The 21,317-nt window shown below is 38.7% G+C and overlaps 1 protein-coding gene and 1 long non-coding RNA gene across 2 annotated transcripts in view; one reads left to right on the top strand and one right to left on the bottom strand.

The window, feature by feature from the left end:
• Nucleotides 1-21,317, top strand: part of LOC135222581 (uncharacterized) — a 92,614-nt gene that overhangs the window by 15,152 nt on the left and 56,145 nt on the right. The gene's annotated exons all lie outside the window — the stretch shown is intronic.
• LOC135222565 (chromatin assembly factor 1 subunit A-B-like) overlaps nucleotides 8,305-21,317 on the bottom strand; it is a 45,619-nt gene continuing 32,606 nt past the window's right edge. Inside the window, exons 2-4 of the mRNA XM_064260653.1 lie at nucleotides 15,398-15,572; nucleotides 13,980-14,201; nucleotides 8,305-11,994 (exon numbers count right to left, since the gene is read on the bottom strand). Coding sequence (XP_064116723.1) covers nucleotides 14,032-14,201; nucleotides 15,398-15,572 — 345 coding nt within the window. The 3' untranslated portion in view covers nucleotides 8,305-11,994; nucleotides 13,980-14,031. The remainder of the gene's footprint in view (nucleotides 11,995-13,979; nucleotides 14,202-15,397; nucleotides 15,573-21,317) is intronic.

Genomic DNA, 21,317 nt, shown 5'->3' with positions numbered 1-21,317 from the left:
GTTTGGCGAAGTGAGTTTATTATCTGGAAATGATGGCGAAAACAGTGAAGGTAGACATAGACATTGCTGGATAGACTGGATATGTCCTGGAAGTTTTCTACACAGCGGATGAATGGTGAATGTCGCAGTGACTTTTTTAAATTTTTTTTATTCACCTCCTGTTAGTGAATACTGTACATGCACATCCATACATTTCATATATTTGACAGTATTACATACAATTAACATTATTGTCATTTCGCTGATTTCAAAACAACAGGTGCTTGATTAACATTCAGGAATTTGTGGGTGTTGAAGCAATGAGATCGTTGAGACGTTATATGTGGCTAACATTAAGATGATTGAAATTTTCCCGTTAGCTACTTGAAATTAATTTAGTTTTGCGCCAACATGTGCTTGTGGACCTGTGGGAAGGTGTTGAAGAAGGTAAGAGGTTTGTCGTCGAATTAAAAAACATCGCAAAATCTTAGCAAGGAGTTAAATGTTGTAAGCAGGATTCGGGGTCATGGCTACGGTTTGTAATTTCGTCAGGAAAGACAGGAGTTATCGTCCTAAAAGAGTATACACGATAGACCTAACGGTAAGCAATGGCGCGTGGTAAAACCACCTTACAGTTTCGTAATGAGTGTGTTTGAAGCTTCGCCATTTACTCAGGCAGGAGTTCCTCTGGACACGCTTCAGCGCCCCAAGGCCATTCGCGACTGCTGAGCATTCTTGGTTTTTGTTCTTCCTATTATGTCTCCTCATGGCTTTGCTGGGGAGGTTGCACATTGGGTAATAATGTCTTGAGTATTTTATATTATATTTTTTGAAACCCTTTTTCTACCGTTTATAGTTTATTACAGGATATTGTCATAATTAACTTGAGATTTTAAGTTATATTTTGTAATCGGCGAATTGTAGAGCGTCTGTACGATATGATGAGATGTTATGAACTAAATGTGCTATAATATACTGGGAGAAATGAATGCATGATCTGAGGACCTTTCACTTTCGAGTTTCACGGCCGGCATCACAGTAAGTTCAAGTATTTAGTTTTATTGCTCTTCTTATGCAAGACTGGCAAGCGTCTTTATTGCGCAGTATTTCCCCAGCTCTCAAAATTTTTATTGTTGACAACTTATAAATATTTTTTTCTCAGTAGGTAATAGGATTCATGGTCTCCCAACAAAGGGCATTGGATACGCTTAAGGAATGTGGTAATTCGCATTGATTTTGAAGTCGAGGACTGTTTGGTTGGGAAGTCTTTCCTTTAACGAGTGCTTGTGAATCCAAAAGATAACACTTATTTCCCACCGTTATTCCTACGTTAAAGGGTCGGTTGCCTGGTGGGCCTTCTCCTCCACTTCTTTCTATCAAAGGCATCATCCTCCAACAAACCTCTTCTCTCCATATATTCCTTTCCTTTATCTCGCCATCTAATTCTCTGTTTCCCATAATCCACCACAGCATTCTCATCTCTGTTCTCTCAAGCTTTACTTCCTCTTTTCAATCCAATAGTTAACTAGACTTGTATAAACATCCCGCATTAATCCTTATTTGAGTATTCGAAATTCATCTGCAAAAGAAATAATCCTTTCTGTTTCTCGGTGAAGTCCCTTTTTCACCTGTGTAAACGGCGTGAAGGAAATCGACATCGGGAAAACCAACGATATAATATATATGATTTGTTTGAGGTGCCCTAAGCATCTCTTTCGATGAGAGATAATCCCTGTATCAGTCGAGCGTCGCCATGGTAATCCTAATCTAAATCTAATCTTGCACACAATTGAGCTCGTCGAGATCAGCTGGGAAAGATGCGCTGTTGGGGGGTCGGGCCGGTGGCTATGGTCGGGCATGTCAAACACAAGAGAGAGAGAGAGAGAAAGGGAGATAACGCAGAAGTTTTATCTCATTGTTCTCATTTATGCCTTATGAAGCACGTACGTATGCTGACCAGATAACGAACGGTCTTGGTGTTTATCATAAGGGCGCAGCTGATTATGCGTAGAGTATCGTAAAACTCCACTTCAAACGTCGCAGTTTGAAGGCGGGAAGCGATTGCTAAAAAAAGCACTACATATATATAAATATATATATATATATATATATATATATATATATATATATATATATATATATATATATATATATATATATATATATAAACATTGTATGTTGCTGAAACCAAGGGAAGCCAAGAACCGATTATCCCTAATACAGATGAGTCAACTTTTGAAGATACAGTAATAAGGCGAATACATTTCACAGTCCAGTGTTTGAGTTGGAGAAAGTTATACATTTATGCATGAAACCTCTCTCTCCTCTCTCTCTCTCTCTCTCTCTCTCTCTCTCTCTCTCTCTCTCTCTCATTGGTAAAGTGATTTACAACGTATTCTTGTACGTTTGAATCGCATATGAAATGGGGAAGATTGTTCATAGATTTTTCTTTTTAGTTTGCCCAAATCATAAAAGTACGGGCATAGTGAGCTGGCTTACGTATAGGCCTAACTGAATTTGGATTGTCAGGTGTGGGGAACGATAACTAAGAGTGTCATTAGTTACTGGGGACTCATTCATTGGTGAAGTTTTCAGTTTAATCATGTTGGTCGCCTTGATAGTGTCCGGCACATAATACATTCTCGTGTGCACACGCACTTTCATACATTGTTTTGATAATCGAGCTGTTTTTCTTGAGAAAGGAGATCACAGTGTTTTGAAAATCAAGCCGTTTCTCCTCGCAGAGGGTGGTTCTAAAGACAGGAGATCCCGTAGGGTGGCAGTGCCGTCAGTGCGCCTCTCGCTGTGCGATGTAGGCATTGCTTAAGGTTCTTTGCAGCGTCCCTTTGGCCCCTTGCTGCTATTATCATCCATTCTTTCCATATGACCGATTTATCTTAAAAAAAAAAATAAGTACTAGCCATCCTTTCACCTGTGTGTTTGGCCCCCTGGCCTTTTAAAACGATCTTTCATAACTTTGGATGATCGGAATGCTGGGGGGAGAGTAAAATGGCCTTTGCCGATGTACAGTCCTGTTCAAGTGCAGGATTGTCATCAGTTTGTCATTTTCATTTCATTTCTCATTTTTCCATCTAGCCATACTTTCATTTCAGCGCTGAATGATCTTACAGGTCCCAGCGCTTGGGCTGTGCCCTAAATTCCATAATCCATCCATCCATCACCTGTGTGTTTAAACCTTTTACCATTCTTTCAGTTCTATTTAATACTTAAAGAAACACAGTAGTTGATATTCCGTATAACTTTAGTTTTTTTTAATCGCGATCAGCTAAGTTAATTATAAGTTGTGCATATTAACGTAGGCTCTCAGGGAACTTCAAGCGGCAACCAGGGACTTTCAGGGTAGAATAGTAAAAGCGACTCCTGAAACTGAAATAGTTCGGTTTTTTAAAAATTTCCAACCTTTTTTTTTTTTTGAGCTTTTATGAATTGCTAGAATTTTGTGTTTCATTTTCTCCATCCATCCTTTCTCCACATGCCATGAGATGGCCCTACCCCGAGGAAGGATTTACAGTCGTTGGCGTACGTGATTATGGTGGATAATAAGTGCGGGAGTGAAAATACTTTGGGTGTAACGATGAAGAGAGAGAGAGAGGTTAATTAGGAAATGATCAGGAGTACGACATCATTTTATATGTGATATTCCAATCTGTGTCACAATGATCACGTAGAAAGAAATAGAGGTGATCTGAATAGAAGCAGCAGTATTAAATGTGGTATAGCCATATTTTGGTATCTTTGAATCAATGTACAGTAGTACTTGGTTTTGACATTCTCCGTGGCCGATATTCAAGGTAGATCAAAGTAGTATTTCAGGATGAAAGAAGAGTTTAGCTATAATTCTATACGTGAATAACAAAAATATTAAACCGCCTTTTGTGTGTGTTTTTTTTTTTTTTTTTTTTTTTTTTTTTTTTTTTTTTTTAACGCCACCTATCAATGAAATTGACTGTCGAGAAACCTAGGTTGAGATACGCTTTTATAAACTGTAGACCACAGTGGATATTTAGCCGTTGCTTTTCCACGCGTTTTGAATTTCAAATCTAATGCAATCATAGCATGCTCTTAAAGTAGAGAGAGGAATGTTATCTGGAAAGGAAACTAGGGGCAACTTTCTGATGCTTGTGTATCGCTTCACTTTCACATATGTATCTACCAAAGTACGGCCTTTTAATTTAAGTGATTGATTGATTGTGTCTATTAAATCTGGCGTCACAACATCTGGGTAATTGACACCGAAATAAATTAAGTAGAAAAAATTAAATTTTTAATAAATTCAATGTAAAAATATCTATAAGTATGTATATAAAAATTGTGTTCATATATATAAGTTCTTACATAGACAATATGTGTAAAATTAAAATTTGGTTGAGGAGGCCCGCCTCCCCACTAAATTTATATAATTCCTTTCCAAGAATTGTAGTTAGGATAAAATTACCTACTCTGTCACGACCCCAAGACAGGAACTTATGTCTCAAATTCCAAAATCTGGGACATTCAATCAACAAATGTTTCACAGTCAAGGGCACAGTACAGTTCTCGCAAAACGGAGGATTTTCACGAGACATCAAGAACCCATGTGTAAGTCTTGTATGTTCAATCCTCAATCTGCACAACATGTTTCTTGTCTCCTTGGTATATACGGATATGACCAAGGAGAGACTGATGAAGTGATACTGCGCATTTTTTGATTAGTCAAAATATCCTCCCACTGGGACTGCCAACATTTTTTAATTCTCTGACCTACTAGAGGATATAAATCCCGATATGGTAGTAGGTATCTTGTGGGTTCTGGGGAGTTCTCTGCCGACTTTGCAAGTTGGCCAGCTTTCTCATTCCCAGCCACCCCAACATGGGAAGGCACCCAACAGAACTTTATTTCTTTCCCTCTTCTTTTCAGTAAAAGCAGCCATTCCAATACATCTAAAATCAGAGGGTTTAAAAGGTTACAAGATTCCAGCGACTGAAGAATACTTTCTGAGTCACAATATATAATAAAATTATTTTCATTCTGAATAAAAATTTCCTTGAAAGCATTTAAAACTCCATATAATTCTGCCGTAAAAATCGATGCAATCGGTGATAACCTGCCACTTCTCTCTAAATCAGGGAAGGCTACTCCAAAGCCGACGCCAGCATCTGACTTTGAGCCTTCCGTGAAAACATCAGTGGAGTTATCATGTTGCAAGGAGTGTTCTAAAAATATTGACCGCATGGCCTCACTGGACAATTCTGTCTTGGTAAAATTAATTGGCTGCAAGGTTTGATGCCACTGAATTGTTTGGTTCGTCTTTGATGTGTGAATCATTAGCCACCTGCAAAATGAGCATTTCTCTTAAATCAAGGAATGGTGTGGGAGACTACCACAATTGTTTTTGACATTTTACACGTTTGGATAGTAGTATATATTGGTATAACCGGGTTAGGGTTACAACTTTGTACCCTAAGAAATTGTGTCATCCAAGTTTTAAGATATGATACGTTTTTAGTATATCCTTGTGACTAGAGGTATCTGTCAACCAGGGGTGTCATGGTGAGGACACTTTCCCCCCCTTAAGACACTGATCCCCCCCAAGACTTGATTTGGCGCCCTAATTTGAAATAATAGTAATAACAAGAACAACTGTAAAATTCACTCTAAGGTGAATCTTACATGGCTTCAAAATGTCCAATAAAATTTCACTGGGGTGCTTACAGCGACCACCCTTCCTCCAGTTGATAGGGCTCGCTTAGCTCACCATCTCACCCATACCATAAGTTCTAAACCTTAAGTTGGAAACCTTTGATGAAAGGCTGGTTTTTGCCCATCGGCCGGTAAATTACACCTCTTGTTTTTGCTTTGTTAAATTAAGGGCTTCAACAGGAATTGAACCCCATTCTCTCTAACAGGGCTGTAGAGTTAATGTATGAATTGAATGTCCTTGGTCAAAAGCTGTTTGATTAAGAGGACCAGGCAGATTAAGCTCCTGCTGTTTATATTCTGAGAGGCAGACAGATCAAGTGTCAAACCTTGAGCTTTGCCTCTCACCTATGTTGGGATTTTACTTCAGGTCTGTTACAGGTAGCTGAGGAAAGAAACAGCCTATATTGCCCCACAGCCTTAACATTGAATTAAGGAAAATGTGATCCTAATGTATTGGAGAACAGTGACAACAAAGGCATTGCTAGGTTTCGTACTTCTTTGTTGCATGAACAAAGGACAATACATAGTTGTAGCAACAACAGAAGTTTGTGCTTTCATGAGCAGTTCAGCAGCTTCAGGGAGAAATCCTGAAAACAAAAATGACAGCTCATTGTCAACAGATATCAATGATTTGATCTTTATTCGTACATATAATTCATATTCCAGCAAGAAAACAGCATGCAGATATAATGTCAAATGCACTGAAGAAACTTGGGTCATCTGTGATTCATAATAGTGTATTAATCATTATGACCAGACTTCAGAGTTGAAATTCTTAATTTACAGGTCTGGCCAAAACATACACATTTTACAGCAATCTACATGTCTATTTCAGCAGCTCATCTTCAGGAACATCAAAACAGAAAACAAGAACGGTATAGGTTAGGTACTATAATTCATTGGCCCATTGACCAACCATTCATCATCAGGTGACTGTGGCCTGTCAGTTGACCATCAGTTGATGGAGTACTGTAAACTGTAAACTGTCAGATCACTTAATGGCACAAGAATACTGTAGTCCTCTGTAAAGTCATCACAGCTTAGTCCAATTGGACAGTCGCCATCCAGGAGTAGTCAGATGAAAGCTCATTTGCCAATGGAGACTGGAAACCATTGACATTTCCTCTACTTAACAGACACTGCACAGATGTTCAGAAAAAAAGTGAGACTGATAGTTATCAGGCCGTGAAAATGTGGCGTTTATTCTACAACAGAAGGACTACACTTATTAGACAGGACCACCATACCTCATCATGTGACTTGCAGACACTCGAATGCACTAAACAAGTTCATCCAGTCAACTCCCTTCAGTACTGAGATGGTCAAGATTCTGGTGTACTTATTCAGAATACACAAGGTTCATGTGGAAGGGAACGATCATCTATTTATGTTCTTGATACCTTAAACTTTCCATATCATCAAAGGGGAAATGCAAGATTCGCCAAATATTCCCATGAGTAATATAACGCCTAGAAGACTAGCTAATACTGTATTTGCTGCTTTCAGGAGGGAATTCAAAGTGCTGACTTGTGCCTCCAGTTTGCAACTAACTGTCATAAAGACCAACAAGAGGAAATCCTTTCTGCCTCATGTATCCACCTGTAACTAAGGATTTAGATAGAAATGTTTCAGGAAAATGTATCACTAACAGAACACTAGAAGAAGAGGTATTGTTATGCCTCCTACCAATTCATACAAATGTTAGGGAAACCCACTCATTTCAGAAGGAATTCCACCACCTAACATCAGGGGTCACTTCATCTGTAACAGACTGGTCAACAGCACATGGGGATCCCCAACAGCTTATTTGCCTCAGTTTGGCAGTATAATGGGATCCAAAGTGATGGTGGACCAAAAAAAAAAGAAAAAAAAACTAGGTACTAACCCGCACACTTTTATTTTTTACTGCCTTCTTCAGTGTACCTTTTATGGATGTGCTTACAAAAGATTGGTGAGCATGCATAATTAGTATGAGGATACAGAATCAGGATATTGGTCCACCTAAGAGAAACCCATGCAAGATCAACAGCTTGGTGGTCGAGAAGAGTTTATACAGTCTAGAGGACAATGTGGTAGACAACGCAATAAAACAGTAACAATAATGCAAAATCATTCACCCTCAGTGGCTTACTTCGGGAAATTGGAAGGTGCATTCTCACAGCCGCTGTGTAATTTATCTCTGGGAATATAGCTCTGGGCAGAAGATGGGAACATTAATATGATCATCAGGCCTGGTTTAAATTTCTAATTGCTTTCATTTGGAAATCATTATTATTGCAATTAATTATTTTTAAAAGCAATTTCACACCAGTTTTAATTTCCCTGGCCGTTTTTTTTTTCTTAAGTACAAATTCCATTTTGGGGAAGCACGCTTGTCAAATCAGTGGCTTTTAAAGAAGGTGAAGTTATTTAATGGAGTATCTTATGTTTGAGTATCAGTTCATAAATAGTTTACCTTTTACTGTTTAGTAAATACTTATTCTGCCATGTAACTGTGCTTTATTGCCACACCCAAAGATTAAATAGTACAGTCATATTTTTAACTTTATAGTCTAGTAACAGTTTTATGTAAATAATCAACTCCAGATTGTGATTGAAAGGGCTGTAAAAATCAAACACATACGAAGGATTGAAAACTATATGCCTGTAAAAGTACTTCAATAATACAAAACATTCATCTTGCTTATAGTAAATTCCAATGAACACACACGTGACTATGATGGGAGTAAATGAGTTTCATTTTATCCTGCTGTTTGAACTGCTGATGAAGTAATGAAATAGCAGTCTACTTCACCAACTTGACATGTAATAAATTTAACAAAAGTTGACTATTGATAGTTTGGAGGCAGTCTTTTAAAAATTCAAATGTAATCATATAGTTTAGAATTTTGCTTGAATTTCTCAAGGTACAATTAGTACATGCTGTGTTGGAAAAGCAGATGGCTAAAGGAAATAAAAGTACAGTACATTAGCACAGTACAAAGGTGTAGTTCTACAACTCAGATGTTCCCTAATGATTATTGCAAGAATTACAATATAGCACAATAAAAATTTTAATCTTTATGAGATAAGATGTGAGTGATTAAACCCAGTCACAATGTTCACAGAATAGTAAAGCCAGCATCCAGATACATTTGCCAGTTTTCACTCTTAAATAATGCAGCTCTAGGAATTTTATTTTTCTTTAAGCAGCCAAAGGTATTATATGAAACTTTTAAACTTCCAGTGGACAAGATCAACTTTCATAAACTTTTCAATTGACTGTAAATTAGGAATGATACAAGTATAAATTCTTTAATATTAATCTAGAACAGTAATACAGCTTTATGTAAACATAAGAACTGAAGTTTGTACATTATTTCTCCAAGATGATCAAAATGTTTCTACCTAGAAATTTAATCATACTAACTATATGATAGGAACTTAAATCACAGAACACTACAGTGCTACAGAATTTGGCACAATTACAAGTTGAATCAGATTAGAATACAAAAATAAGTCATGAAAAATAATGGACCAGAAAAGTTGGATGAAACCAATACGTACAACTAAAGCGTATAAAAAAAGAAGATATGTCCATAAACTGATATGCTTTCATTTATCCTGGATGCATATTTCTGCATCTTCCATTTCGAGATTTTCATGCCAAACCATGAATTTTAAAATAACTGAACAAATAAAATTATTACAGAAACATTTTCAGCTACATGTATAAAATGAAGTTTTCTAATCCGAAAAATGTTAGTGCGAAGCAGTGAGTTACCATTGCAGAGGACTATCTCTTAGAAATTGAATGAGCATTAATGAAAAATTCAGTTAAAAAACACTCAAAGCAATCTGGGACAAGACTTGTAAAATCAGTTAACTGAAGCACACCTCAAAACCTATTGGTTGTCGACTCTTCATGACTTAAGCAAATTACTGTAATAAGAAAACCTGTTTTAGAATTAGGTAAATGTAAAAACTAGACCAAGTTCTACAACAGAAATAAATCTTAACCCATAAATGGGTATTGTGCATAGAGACAGTGTTGCAAGTTGTTGCAAATCTTATTTATTATTGGTTGCTTTATGTACACCATGTCAATAACCCATGACTATTCAACAAAAGAAAAGGCTTATTAGAACCGAAAACTTCCTCAGTGAAGGAGAACGCTGGATAGTGAAAAGATGTTAAAAATGGCAGATGGAAAAAATTGGAGAGAAGAGATTCACAAGCTTACAGCACGCAGTACTGAAGGTAAGACAGCTTCATGATTTCTCAACACTGTGACAACTTTAAATCTTACTGGGCTGTTCAGACTTGAAGCATTATCTTGCTATAAAGTTTTTTTTTCGTATTTTACATGTTTGTATAAATTATGATACAAAAACCTTTTTCCTGACTGGAAATCTAGTTAATCTAACAAAGTGGAACAATAGAAATAATCTCAATTGTTTGTAGTAGGTGAAAACCTATGACATTTCACTGAAAGAGGTTTATGAAATGCATGATTAGCCCACAGATCAAATGACTCATGCACTCAAGTGATAACTTTCCACCAATAAGTAGTTCATTAGTTGAGGGCTCCCTTCATTGCCCAGTTAATTTTCAATAGAAGAAAATTTTAAGCTTATATTTTACTGAACCATATTCCAAAATTGCATGAATATTCTTTGACCTGAACTTATTGGTAAGTCATCATGTTCCCAATTTACTCAAATTCACACTGTAAGAACTGACATCTCACTATATAAGTAGATAAGCTTCTATGGGAATATAAAATAAGTACATGAGCTTCTGTTGGACTACAGGGAAACATTACAGTATAGTAGTTTATGAATGATTACAATACTAAAAATGTTAGAACTGGTATGTCACCAGAACCTTTGACAAGAGAAGCTAGTTTTATTTTTAACTTGTACACACAGCTTACAAGATACACAATATTCTACATCTCTTTCTCTCTATCTCATTGAAACTCAAGTTTGGAGTCACACATAGGAATAATTGTCATTCAAAGCTACTATTGGAGGGCCTAAAAGCTTACAGTGAAGAACAAGTAATTATGTTCACTGTAAAAAAAATGCGGGAGACTGGAACTTATGACTGGAATAAAGCAAGATTAAACGTTGCTAGATGTCAGAGAGTATAGAAAATTAGCTGAAGAAAAAATGTAAACCAAATTTGTAATTTACCACACAACACATGAAAGGTGAAGTTAAATTGAGAACAAAGCAAGAAGGAATTGTCAAAAATCTGAATAATTTGCAAGCTGATGAAATTTCAGTATCTTAAACAAACATTATTTATTAAATATTTAACCTCCAATGTAATGTTATGATAGGCATCTAACGCATGTTTTAGCAGTACAGTTCAGTATTGTAATTTTCATTGTGCCCCACAGTTTATGTATCCACTCTTTGAATCTTTACTTTGCTTCAAATAGAAAAAAATTGTATCTGCATGACTAAAAATGATCTCAAATTACATTACTATTACTGTCCTGTAGGCAGTTACTTTTGACCAAGAGTGTACTCCAAAACACTGAAAAAGAAATTGAATATAGTGACAAAAACATGCACAGACAGAACAAGACTTAGTTCTCTCTCACACTCTGCTCTAAAACTATGGCAGTGTAATCAGCTAATATAAATCTTACGTGTAACAGTAATAACTCATTAATTCACTGATAAATTTTGGGGAAGCTCACAGCTTATATTTCAGCCTCTTTGTTGTCACATTAAAGGGACTGGTTGAATAATCTGTCGTTTCCTCACAATTTGAAAACATACAAAATTTTCCTGATATTTTGGAACCACATTATTCTTGAGAGTATGTATACACCAACAGTATAATAAAGGATTATTTAATATGGTACACACTGTGCCTAAGTATAGTATACAACAACTAAATTAGCTCCCTACGAAAATTATACTTAAAATAAGGTAAAAAAAAAATTATAAGGTCTTTTAACCTCACTACAGTATATGTATAGGATGATTTAGAACAGATAAGAACTTGAATTAAAAAGAGTTTACTGTAGTCAAAACAATGGTGTTGAACTTAATTTTTTTCGGGGTGTTGTGGAAGCATTTCCTTGGCACAGAAGTAAGATTCAAAATGCTGATTAGTTGGAAAATAATGCCATACTATATTCAAATTTATAAATGAACCTGCCATTCAAAGAAAATATAATGAGAACTTAAAAGAAAAATCCCTGTACTGAATTAATTTCACATTAACGCTACGCTTTATACAATCCCTTCTCAAATCTCTACAGTGCTTGAACACACCTGCAGCAACAAACAACCTTAACTGTGTCTATGAAGAATCTGAAAAAACAGTAATACATAGCAGTATTAGTAGTAGCAGTGTTGTACTAAAAGAATTATAGTATGTACAATTATAATGGTTAAGAATACAACTAGCTGAGTAAAGCAACGTTAATGTGTTTCTTAATAAACCAGTAATTATACCTAAGGTCCCCTAGCATTAAACAAAAAACACAAAGGGGTTTGACATCCTGTAAAGGACAATTTTATTCATATACTAATTACAGTATTTACACTGCCTAAAATGTATTCTCTTCGAATTAGACAGTGCTCCAAACTAATGGTTAACTGGTTTTGTGGTTTTGTTGAAATACCTTGCAATCTGGAAGTAAACTAGTACTGCAGATTAGTTTTAATGCCCATTCCAGGTTTGTTGGTAAAGGAATCGAAGTAGTTTATTCAAGCTAAGAATACGATTTATGCAGATTATAGCTTTCAAGGGTGAATATAGTTTAAGTAAATGACAATGCACAAAGACAATGAAAGCGAATGATTCATTAATTACTGAGATTCAGAAGTACGTACTTAGACTTGAAAGTGATCCACTGAACCTGGTACAAAATTCAAACTCGCATATGAACTGCAATAGTCATGTTATTGATGCAAAGCAGTTTTGGAAATTATATTTGTTTTCTCTTTAGAGGGGAATACATTGGCTACAGATGGTGTTAACCTCCCAGTTCTTAGAAAGTTTTTGTGGATGAGGCTATCAGCCGCAAGTCTTTCAGCCTGGTTGCCTCTCTCTCTCTCTCTCTCTCTCTCTCTCTCTCTCTCTCTCTCTCTCTCTCTCTCTCTCTCTCTCTCTCTACATTGAATTATTACCAGGTATAATTTTCACTATGTATTTTGGTCTGCCGAGTTATGATGGATTTTTCAGGTAACCGTCCTCAATCACCTCTTGCCTCCTTTGCCGCGAGCGAGACCTTGGTCTCCTGTTATATATGTATGGAATTACTATAGTATACAGTAGTACATAATTATAAACAGCAGTATAAATTTATTACATGTATAACCATGGATAATTTTGTATTCCAGCAAGGAGAATTCAGTTTCTTTTTCCATGAATTCTTTGAGGTTGTTCATTGTTTAGCTGCATGCAGTTTTGCAATGTTGAGGAGCTATTAGACTTCAGTATTCATGTTGAATTTTATTATCATAAGAATGCAGTACTTTATAAAAATATGGTAGTATCTGTATGCAAGATAACTTGTGAAATCACTTCTCATTCTTTTTATTTTGTACATCACCTCTTTTATTATAGAAATGTTATTAATAGCTTAGTCACTAAGTGCAGACGATCTCATGAAGATTGCAGCTTTGTATTTTTGCTTCGCCTTTGATAGGCAGGATGCGCTTTACTTTCATGTGGATGTAATATCTCATAAACACTTGATTCATGCAAGTGTCCATTTAAGATAATACACTGTAAAACTGAACTAAGGCAAAAAAAAAAAAAAATTGAGCCTAATGCTATTAAAAATTGCCCTTACACAAAAGCAAGGGTTATATACTATATCTGTTAAAACAGCAGAATTTTGGAATCTTGCTATTCACACAATAACTGATTGATTAACTGGTTTAAATAACTGGCACGACAACGAAGGGTATCGCTGCCAAGTGGGTATGTGTGAAGCTCTATGCACTCTATATAGCTTGGTGGGCAGTAGTGGGTAGTTATCACGGACCTCTCCCGGTTAATCCCCAATGGTTGGGCAAACTGGTTCTTTGACAGTGAGAAAAGGTTTGCATTTGTCGCTGTCACTGGGTTAGTGTGAAGAAGGCCATTGTGGTAATGCCTTATATGGGCTATTGTAAGGTCACTTCCCACTGAAGGGGACAGGTAATCTTGGATTCTGTTTGCGCTCATCTTAATAGGACTAATACTACTAAGTATTTATTTGAAGCTTCAATAATAGTATTTAATGCTTCAATTATACATCACCATGTTTTATGTATATATAACCAAGACCAGAATTGTTACGTACCATCAGGTAATCATTTTGTACCAAAGAGAACTCAAGAGATATCTCCCTCCCCTCACTCTGCCTTCTCTCCGTCCGCCTCCTCGTCCTTGTCTTCGTCGGCTGCCTTCTCGCCCTTCTCGGCTTTATCTTCTTTCTTCTTCTTCTTCTCCTCCTCCTTGGCTTCAGGCTCCTCCTCGGCTTCTGCCTCCTTGGCCTTCTTTGGAGGCCGACCTCTTCGTCCAGCTGTAAGGCGAATGATGTTTACTTAAATTTTTATATATATATATATATATATATATATATATATATATATATATATGATTTATAAATAAATATGCATAATATACACGTAAATATATTTAACATACCAATAAAGTTTTTTACGGTCTTGTTACATAAGAAGCCTATAACAAACAGACCTCCTGGATCCACAGTTTTATTTTTTTTAAGTTTTTTAAAATTTATTTTTTTTTATTATTTTTTTAGTGGCGAGGATATGAAAGTGAAAGTCGTAAATTTCTCCATAGTACTTAGTCGTGAATACGGTTACGTTATGCTGATAAAAGATAACAGGGAGGTAAAAGATCTCGGATGTATGATTATAACGATAGAAAAGAGTGATAAAAATACGTTAACTCTTCTCCTCTGAATCCCAGCACTAGGCCAAACTGATCAGGAAGATACCGAAATACAGGAAACCAGTAAATGTTAATTTATTCCTTTTTAGCTTCCAAAGAAATATAGTGTATATAGAGCACAAGGAAAAGGAAACTAGTGAGCATCGCAGACGTTTCAGTAGATGATAACAATCACCAAAGTCTTATTGGAGGAGGAGAGTCTTCTTTAATTAGTGTCATGCGTCTAAAGACCTTTTACCGCACAAGATGATGATGCCAAAAGCCTCAGACTTATCAATTAGGCTTGTACTTGGCACTCTGGTGTATCTGAGGAAACTGGAGTCTAAAGAGAGATTTTCATTATTTGCCAAGATTTAAGGAGTGGAAAAGTGTGATTGGTAACTGTGAATAATTTACAGTATATTTTTGGATGATACTTAAACGAATAACCACCCATTTCTGTTGCCATATTTCTCATTTGGTGGTTGAAAAGTATTTAAGGCCTAAGTTTTATAACTTGTATGGAACGTGATAGAGGAGCAAAGTTCCTCATTTCCAACCTTCTGAGTTTTAGTATCGTTTGGAGAAAACTTAGTCTTAAATGCAGCAGCCAAGCTTTGATGCTCATGTCTCTATAACAGAAGAAACATAATGGTAAGCCTTTGAAGGCTTCTGTATGTGTGGAAGGTATTCTAACAACTGAGAGATAGAAAAAGTCACCATTGAACATTTATGAATGGAGCAGCTTCAGATATTTCATACCGAAAAAAAAGGAGAATTTAGAGAGCAAAATATTCCAAACAAGCTTGAATTACAACTCACTTCCTGGCGTGGTGGCCTTCCTCTCCTTCTTGGGCGGAGGTGTGTAAACGTCGCCCCTGATGGCTGCCCTGGTTCGCCTTCTGCCGGGAGTTTCCTTGTCCTCGAAACCCATCTCCTTTAGCAGGGCTTCCCCTTCGGCAGTGGCCCTTGAGACGTTGCTGGTTCGGTTCTTTTTCTGAGGAGAGAGAAATGCATTATACAAATGTCATAGTAGGTCTTTCCTTGATTGTGCAACCCCAGGATTTTTCTTGGCTGTGGAACCCCAGAATTTTCCTTGGCTGTGCAACCCCAGGATTTTCCTTGACTGTGCACCCCCAGAATTTTCCTTGACTGCAACCCTAGAATTTTCCTTGACTGTGCACTCCCAGAATTTTCCTTGACTGTGCACCCCCAGCATTTTCCTTGACTGCAACCCTAGAATTTTCCTTGACTGTGCACCCCCAGAATTTTCCTTGATTGTGCAACCCTAGAATTTTCCTTGACTGTGCAACCCTAGAATTTGCCTTGACTGTGCACCCCCAGAATTTTCCTTGACTCTGCAACCCTAGAATTTTCCTTGACTGTGCACCCCCAGAATTTTCCTTGATTGTGCAACCCTAGAATTTTCCTTGACTGTGCAACCCTAGAATTTTCCTTGACTGTGCACCCCCAGAATTTTCCTTGATTGTGCAACCCTAGAATTTTCCTTGACTGTGCAACCCTAGAATTTGCCTTGACTGTGCACCCCCAGAATTTTCCTTGACTCTGCAACCCTAGAATTTTCCTTGACTGTGCACCCCCAGAATTTTCCTTGATTGTACAACCCTATGAATTTTCCTTGAATTTTGTGCAAACCCATAGAATTTTTCCTTGATGATGTGCCCAAACCCTAGGAATTTTCCTTTGGACTTGTTTGCAACCATTAGGAATTTTGCCTTGGAATGTGCAACCCCCTAGAATGTTTGCCAATTGGACTTTGGCAACCCCCTAGAATTTTCCTTGATGTTGCAAACAACCCTAGACTTTTCCTTGACTGTGCAACCCCTAGAATTTTGCCTTGACTGTGCACCCCATTTTAATTTTCCTTAACCTATTTGTCAACCCCTTTTAGAAGTTTTCCTTGATTGTGCAACCCTAGAATTTTTCCTTGACCCTGTTTTGTAAACCCCATTTGGATTTTCCTTTTGACTTTGTGGGCACCCCAAGAATTTTCCTTGACTCCAGAATTTTCCTAGACTGTGCAACCCTAGAATTTTCCTTGACTGTGCAACCCCAGGATTTTCCTTGAATGTGCAACCCTAGAAATTTCCTTGACTGTGCACCCCCAGAATTTTCCTTGGCTGTGCACCCCCAGAATTTTCCTTGATTGTGCAACCCTAGAATTTTCCTTGATTGTGCAACCCTAGAATTTTCCTTGACTGTGCAACCCCTGAATTTTCCTTGACTGTGCAACCCTAGAATTATCCTTGAGTGTGCACCCCCAGAATTTTCCTTGATTGTGCAACCCTAGAATTTTCCTTGAGCACCCCCAGAATTTTCCTTGACTGTGCAACCCTAGAATTATCCTTTGCTGTGCACCCCCAGAATTTTTCTTGTCTGTGCAACCCAGAATTTTCCTTGATTGTGCAACCCTAGAATTTTCCTTGACTGTGCAACCCCTGAATTTTCCTTGAATGTGCAACCCTAGAATTATCCTTGAGTGTGCACCCCCAGAATTTTCTTTGATTGTGCAACCCTAGAATTTTCCTTGAGCACCCCCAGAATTTTCCTTGTCTGTGCAACCCTAGAATTTTCCTTGACTGTGCACCTCCAGAATTTTTCTTGCATGTGCAACCCAGAATTTTACTTGACTGTGCAACCCTAAATTTTCCTTGATTCTGCAACCCCAGAATTTTCCTTTACTGCAACCCCACAATTTTCCTTAACTGTGCAACCCAGAATTTTCCTTGACTGTGCAACCCTAGAATTTTCCTTGATTGTGCAACCCTAGAATTTTCCTTGAGCACCCCCAGAATTTTCCTTGACTGTGCAACCCTAGAATTATCCTTGGCTGTGCACTTCCAGAATTTTCCTTGTCTGTGCAACCCTAGAATTTTCCTTGACTGTGCACCCCCAGAATTTTTCTTGCCTGTGCAACCCAGAATTTTACTTGACTGTGCAACCCTAAATTTTCCTTGATTGTGCAACCCCAGAATTTTCCTTGACTGTGCAACCCCACAATTTTCCTTGACTGTGCAACCCAGAATTTTCCTTGATTGTGCACCCCCAGAATTTTCCTTGATTGTGCAACCCTAGAATTTTCCAAGACTGTGCAACCCCAGAATTTTCCTTGACTGTGCAACCCTAGAAATTTTCTTGACTGTGCAACCCCAGAATTTTCCTAGACTGTGCACCCCCAGAATTTTCCTTGACTGTGCAACCCTAGAAATTTTCTTGACTGTGCAACCCCAGAATTTTCCTTGATTGTGTAACCCCAGAAATTTCCTTGACGGTGCAACCACTGAATTTTCCTTGACTGCGCACCCCCAGAATTTTCCTTGATTGTGAAACCCCCAGAATTTACCTTGACTGTATAACATCAGTATTTTCCTTGATTGTGCAACCCCTGAATTTTCCTTGACTGTGCACCCCTAGAATTTTCCTTGATTGTCAAACCCCCAGAATTTTCCTTGACTGTGCATCCCTAGAATTTTCCTTGACTGTGCACCCCCAGAATTTTCCTTGACTGTGCACCCCCAGAATTTTCCTTGACTGTGCAACCCCAGAATTTTCCTTGGATGTGCTAGAATTTTCCTTGACTGGTGCACCCCCCAGAATTTTCCTTGATGGTTTTAGCACCCAGAATCCCGAATGCAACCCCAGAATTTTCCTGACTGCATCCCTAGAATTTTCCTGACTGCTGGCACCCCCAGAATTTTCCTTGACTGTGCATCCCTAGAATTTTCCTGACTGTGCACCCCCAGAATTTTCCTTGACTGCAACCCTAGAATTTTCCTTGACTGTGCACCCCCAGAATTTTCCTTAACTGTGCCAACTAGAATTTCCTTGACTGTTTTATGCAACCCCAGAATTTTCCTTGACTGTGCAACCCTAGAATTTTCCTTGACTGTGCACCCCCAGAATTTTCCTTGACTGTGCAACCATAGAGTTTTCCTTGACTGTGCACCCCACCCCTAGAATTTTCCTTGATTGTGCAACCCCAGGACTTTCCTTGACTGTGCAACCCCAGAATTTTCCTTGACTGTGCAACCCCAGAATTTTCCTTGACTGTGCACCCCCAGAAGTTTCCTTGACTGTGCAACCGTAGAGTTTTCCTTGACTGTGCACCCCACCCCCAGAATTTTCCTTGATTGTGCATCCCCAGGATTTTCCTTGACTGTGCAACCCCAAAATTTTCCTTGACTGTGCAACCCCAGAATTTTCCTTGACTGTGCAACCCCAGAATTTTCCTTGACTGTGCAACCCCAGAATTTTCCTTGATTGTGAAACCCCCAGAATTTTTCTTGGTTGTGCAACCCCAGAATTTTCCTTGGCTGGGCAACCCCAGAAATTTCCTTGACTGTGCAACCCCAGAATTTTCATTGGCAGTGCAACCCCAGGATCTTTTCCTGACGTGCAACCTAGGATTTTCCTTGATTGTGCAACCCCAGGATTTTCCTTGACTGTGTAACCCCAGGATTTTCCTTGACTGTGCAACCCCAGGATTTTCCTTGACTGTGCAACCCCAGAATTTTCCTTGGCTGTGCAACTCCAGAATTTCCTTGACTGTGCAACCCCAGAATTTTCCTTGACTGTGCAACCCCAGAATTTTCCTTGACTGTGCAATCCCAGGATTTTCCTTGACTGTGCAACCCCAGAATTTTCCTTGACTGTGCAACCCCAGAATTTTCCTTGACTGTGCAACCCCAGAATTTTCCTTGATTGTGAAACCCCCAGAATTTTTCTTGGTTGTGCAACCCCAGAATTTTCCTTGGCTGGGCAACCCCAGAAATTTCCTTGACTGTGCAACCCCAGAATTTTCATTGGCAGTGCAACCCCAGGATTTTCCTTGACTGTGCAACCCTAGGATTTTCCTTGATTGTGCAACCCCTGGATTTTACTTGACTGTGTAACCCCAGGATTTTCCTTGACTGTGCAACCCCAGGATTTTCCTTGACTGTGCAACCCTAGGATTTTCCTTGGCTGTGCAACTCCAGAATTTCCTTGACTGTGCAACCCCAGAATTTTCCTTGACTGTGCAACCCCAGAATTTTCCTTGATTGTGAAACCCCCAGAATTTTTCTTGGTTGTGCAACCCCAGAATTTTCCTTGGCTGGGCAACCCCAGAAATTTCCTTGACTGTGCAACCCCAGAATTTTCATTGACAGTGGAACCCCAGAATTTTCCATTGACTGTGCAACCCTAGGATTTTCCTTGATTGTGCAACCCCAGGATTTTCCTTGACTGTATAACCCCAGGATTTTCCTTGACTGTGCAACCCCAGGATTTTCCTTGACTGTGCAACCCTAGGATTTTCCTTGGCTGTGCAACCTTAGGATTTTCCTTGACTGTGCAACCCTAGGATTTTCCTTGGCTGTGCAACCGACTGCGCAACCCCTGAATTTCCTTGACTGTGCAACCCCAGGATTTTCCTTGACTGTGCAACCCCAGGATTTTCCTTGGCTGTGCAACCCATGAATTTTCCTTGACTGTGCAACCCCAGGATTTTCCTTGGCTGTGCAACCCCAGGATTTTCCTTGACTGTGCAACCCCAGGATTTTCCTTGACTGTGCAACCCCAGGATTTTCCTTGACTGTGCAACCCCAGGATTTTCCTTGGCTGTGCAACCCCAGGATTTTCCTTGACTGTGCAACCCCAGGATTTTCCTTGGCTGCGCAACCCCTGAATTTTCCTTGACTGCGCAACCCTAGGATTTTCCTTGACTGTGCAACCCTAGGATTTTCCTTGGCTGTGCAACCCCAGGGTTTTCCTTGACTGCACAACCCATGAATTTTCCTTGACTGTGCAACCCCAGAATTTTCCTTGACTGTGCAACCCCAGGATTTTCCTTGACTGTGCAACCCCAGGATTTTCCTTTACTGTGCAACCCTAGGATTTTCCTTGGCTGTGGAACCCCAGGATTTTCTTTGACTGAAACCCTAGGATTATCACTAAATTTATCTATTTGCCAGATCACCAGGTGAACCATTAAACCGTGCATTTGATGCCGAGGCCAGTCCCTTACGACGCTTCTGATTGGCTATTGATAAGCCAATCAGGGCTAGAAACTCTGTCTCTCTTGAGAGAGTTCACATGGGTAGGATCTATGTTCCATCTCTCCTGAGGGATACGTCTTTCAAAAGTATCCCCCAGGAGAGGTGGAACATACATCTTGCCAATGTGGACTCTCAAGAGAAACTGAGTTTCTACCCCTGTGACTGGCTTATCAACAGCCAATCAGGAGCGTCGTAAGGGACTGGCCTAGACATCAAATGCACGGTTAATGTGATCTACTATAGGACAGAACAGATATCAAACCAGGAGGGGTCCACCTTCTAAGATATATGACCTAATAGGTGAAGTTGCCCTATTGATCGTATCATGAGTAAGACAAACACGATCGATAATCCCTTTGTCCTGTCATCATCTGCCATACTTCACGAAGAAAACCCCCTAGATGCTGACCCCTTGGCGTGGGTACGGGGCTTAGGGACCAGCAGCTGGGCCGTGATGCCTAGTGGGGTTGCTTTCTCACTGGTCCTTGGGGCCCAGCTGCTGATCCAACTAAATTAGTCAGAACTTTAGTTCTTTCTGCAATTTTTTCATTCTTACTACATCCTTCTCCTTCATGTAATATTTTTTTTTTACTAGCATTTCGGATTAATTATGTGGAATTTTCCACCTTTGCTGAAATTTACTGGACCTGTTAAACAGAAAAGATATCACAGTTGGGATTGGGTTT

The sequence above is a fragment of the Macrobrachium nipponense genome, chromosome 20, assembly GCF_015104395.2.
Source record: "Macrobrachium nipponense isolate FS-2020 chromosome 20, ASM1510439v2, whole genome shotgun sequence".
Lineage (NCBI taxonomy): Eukaryota > Metazoa > Arthropoda > Malacostraca > Decapoda > Palaemonidae > Macrobrachium > Macrobrachium nipponense.
This window is presented reverse-complemented; position numbering and strand designations above follow the sequence as displayed.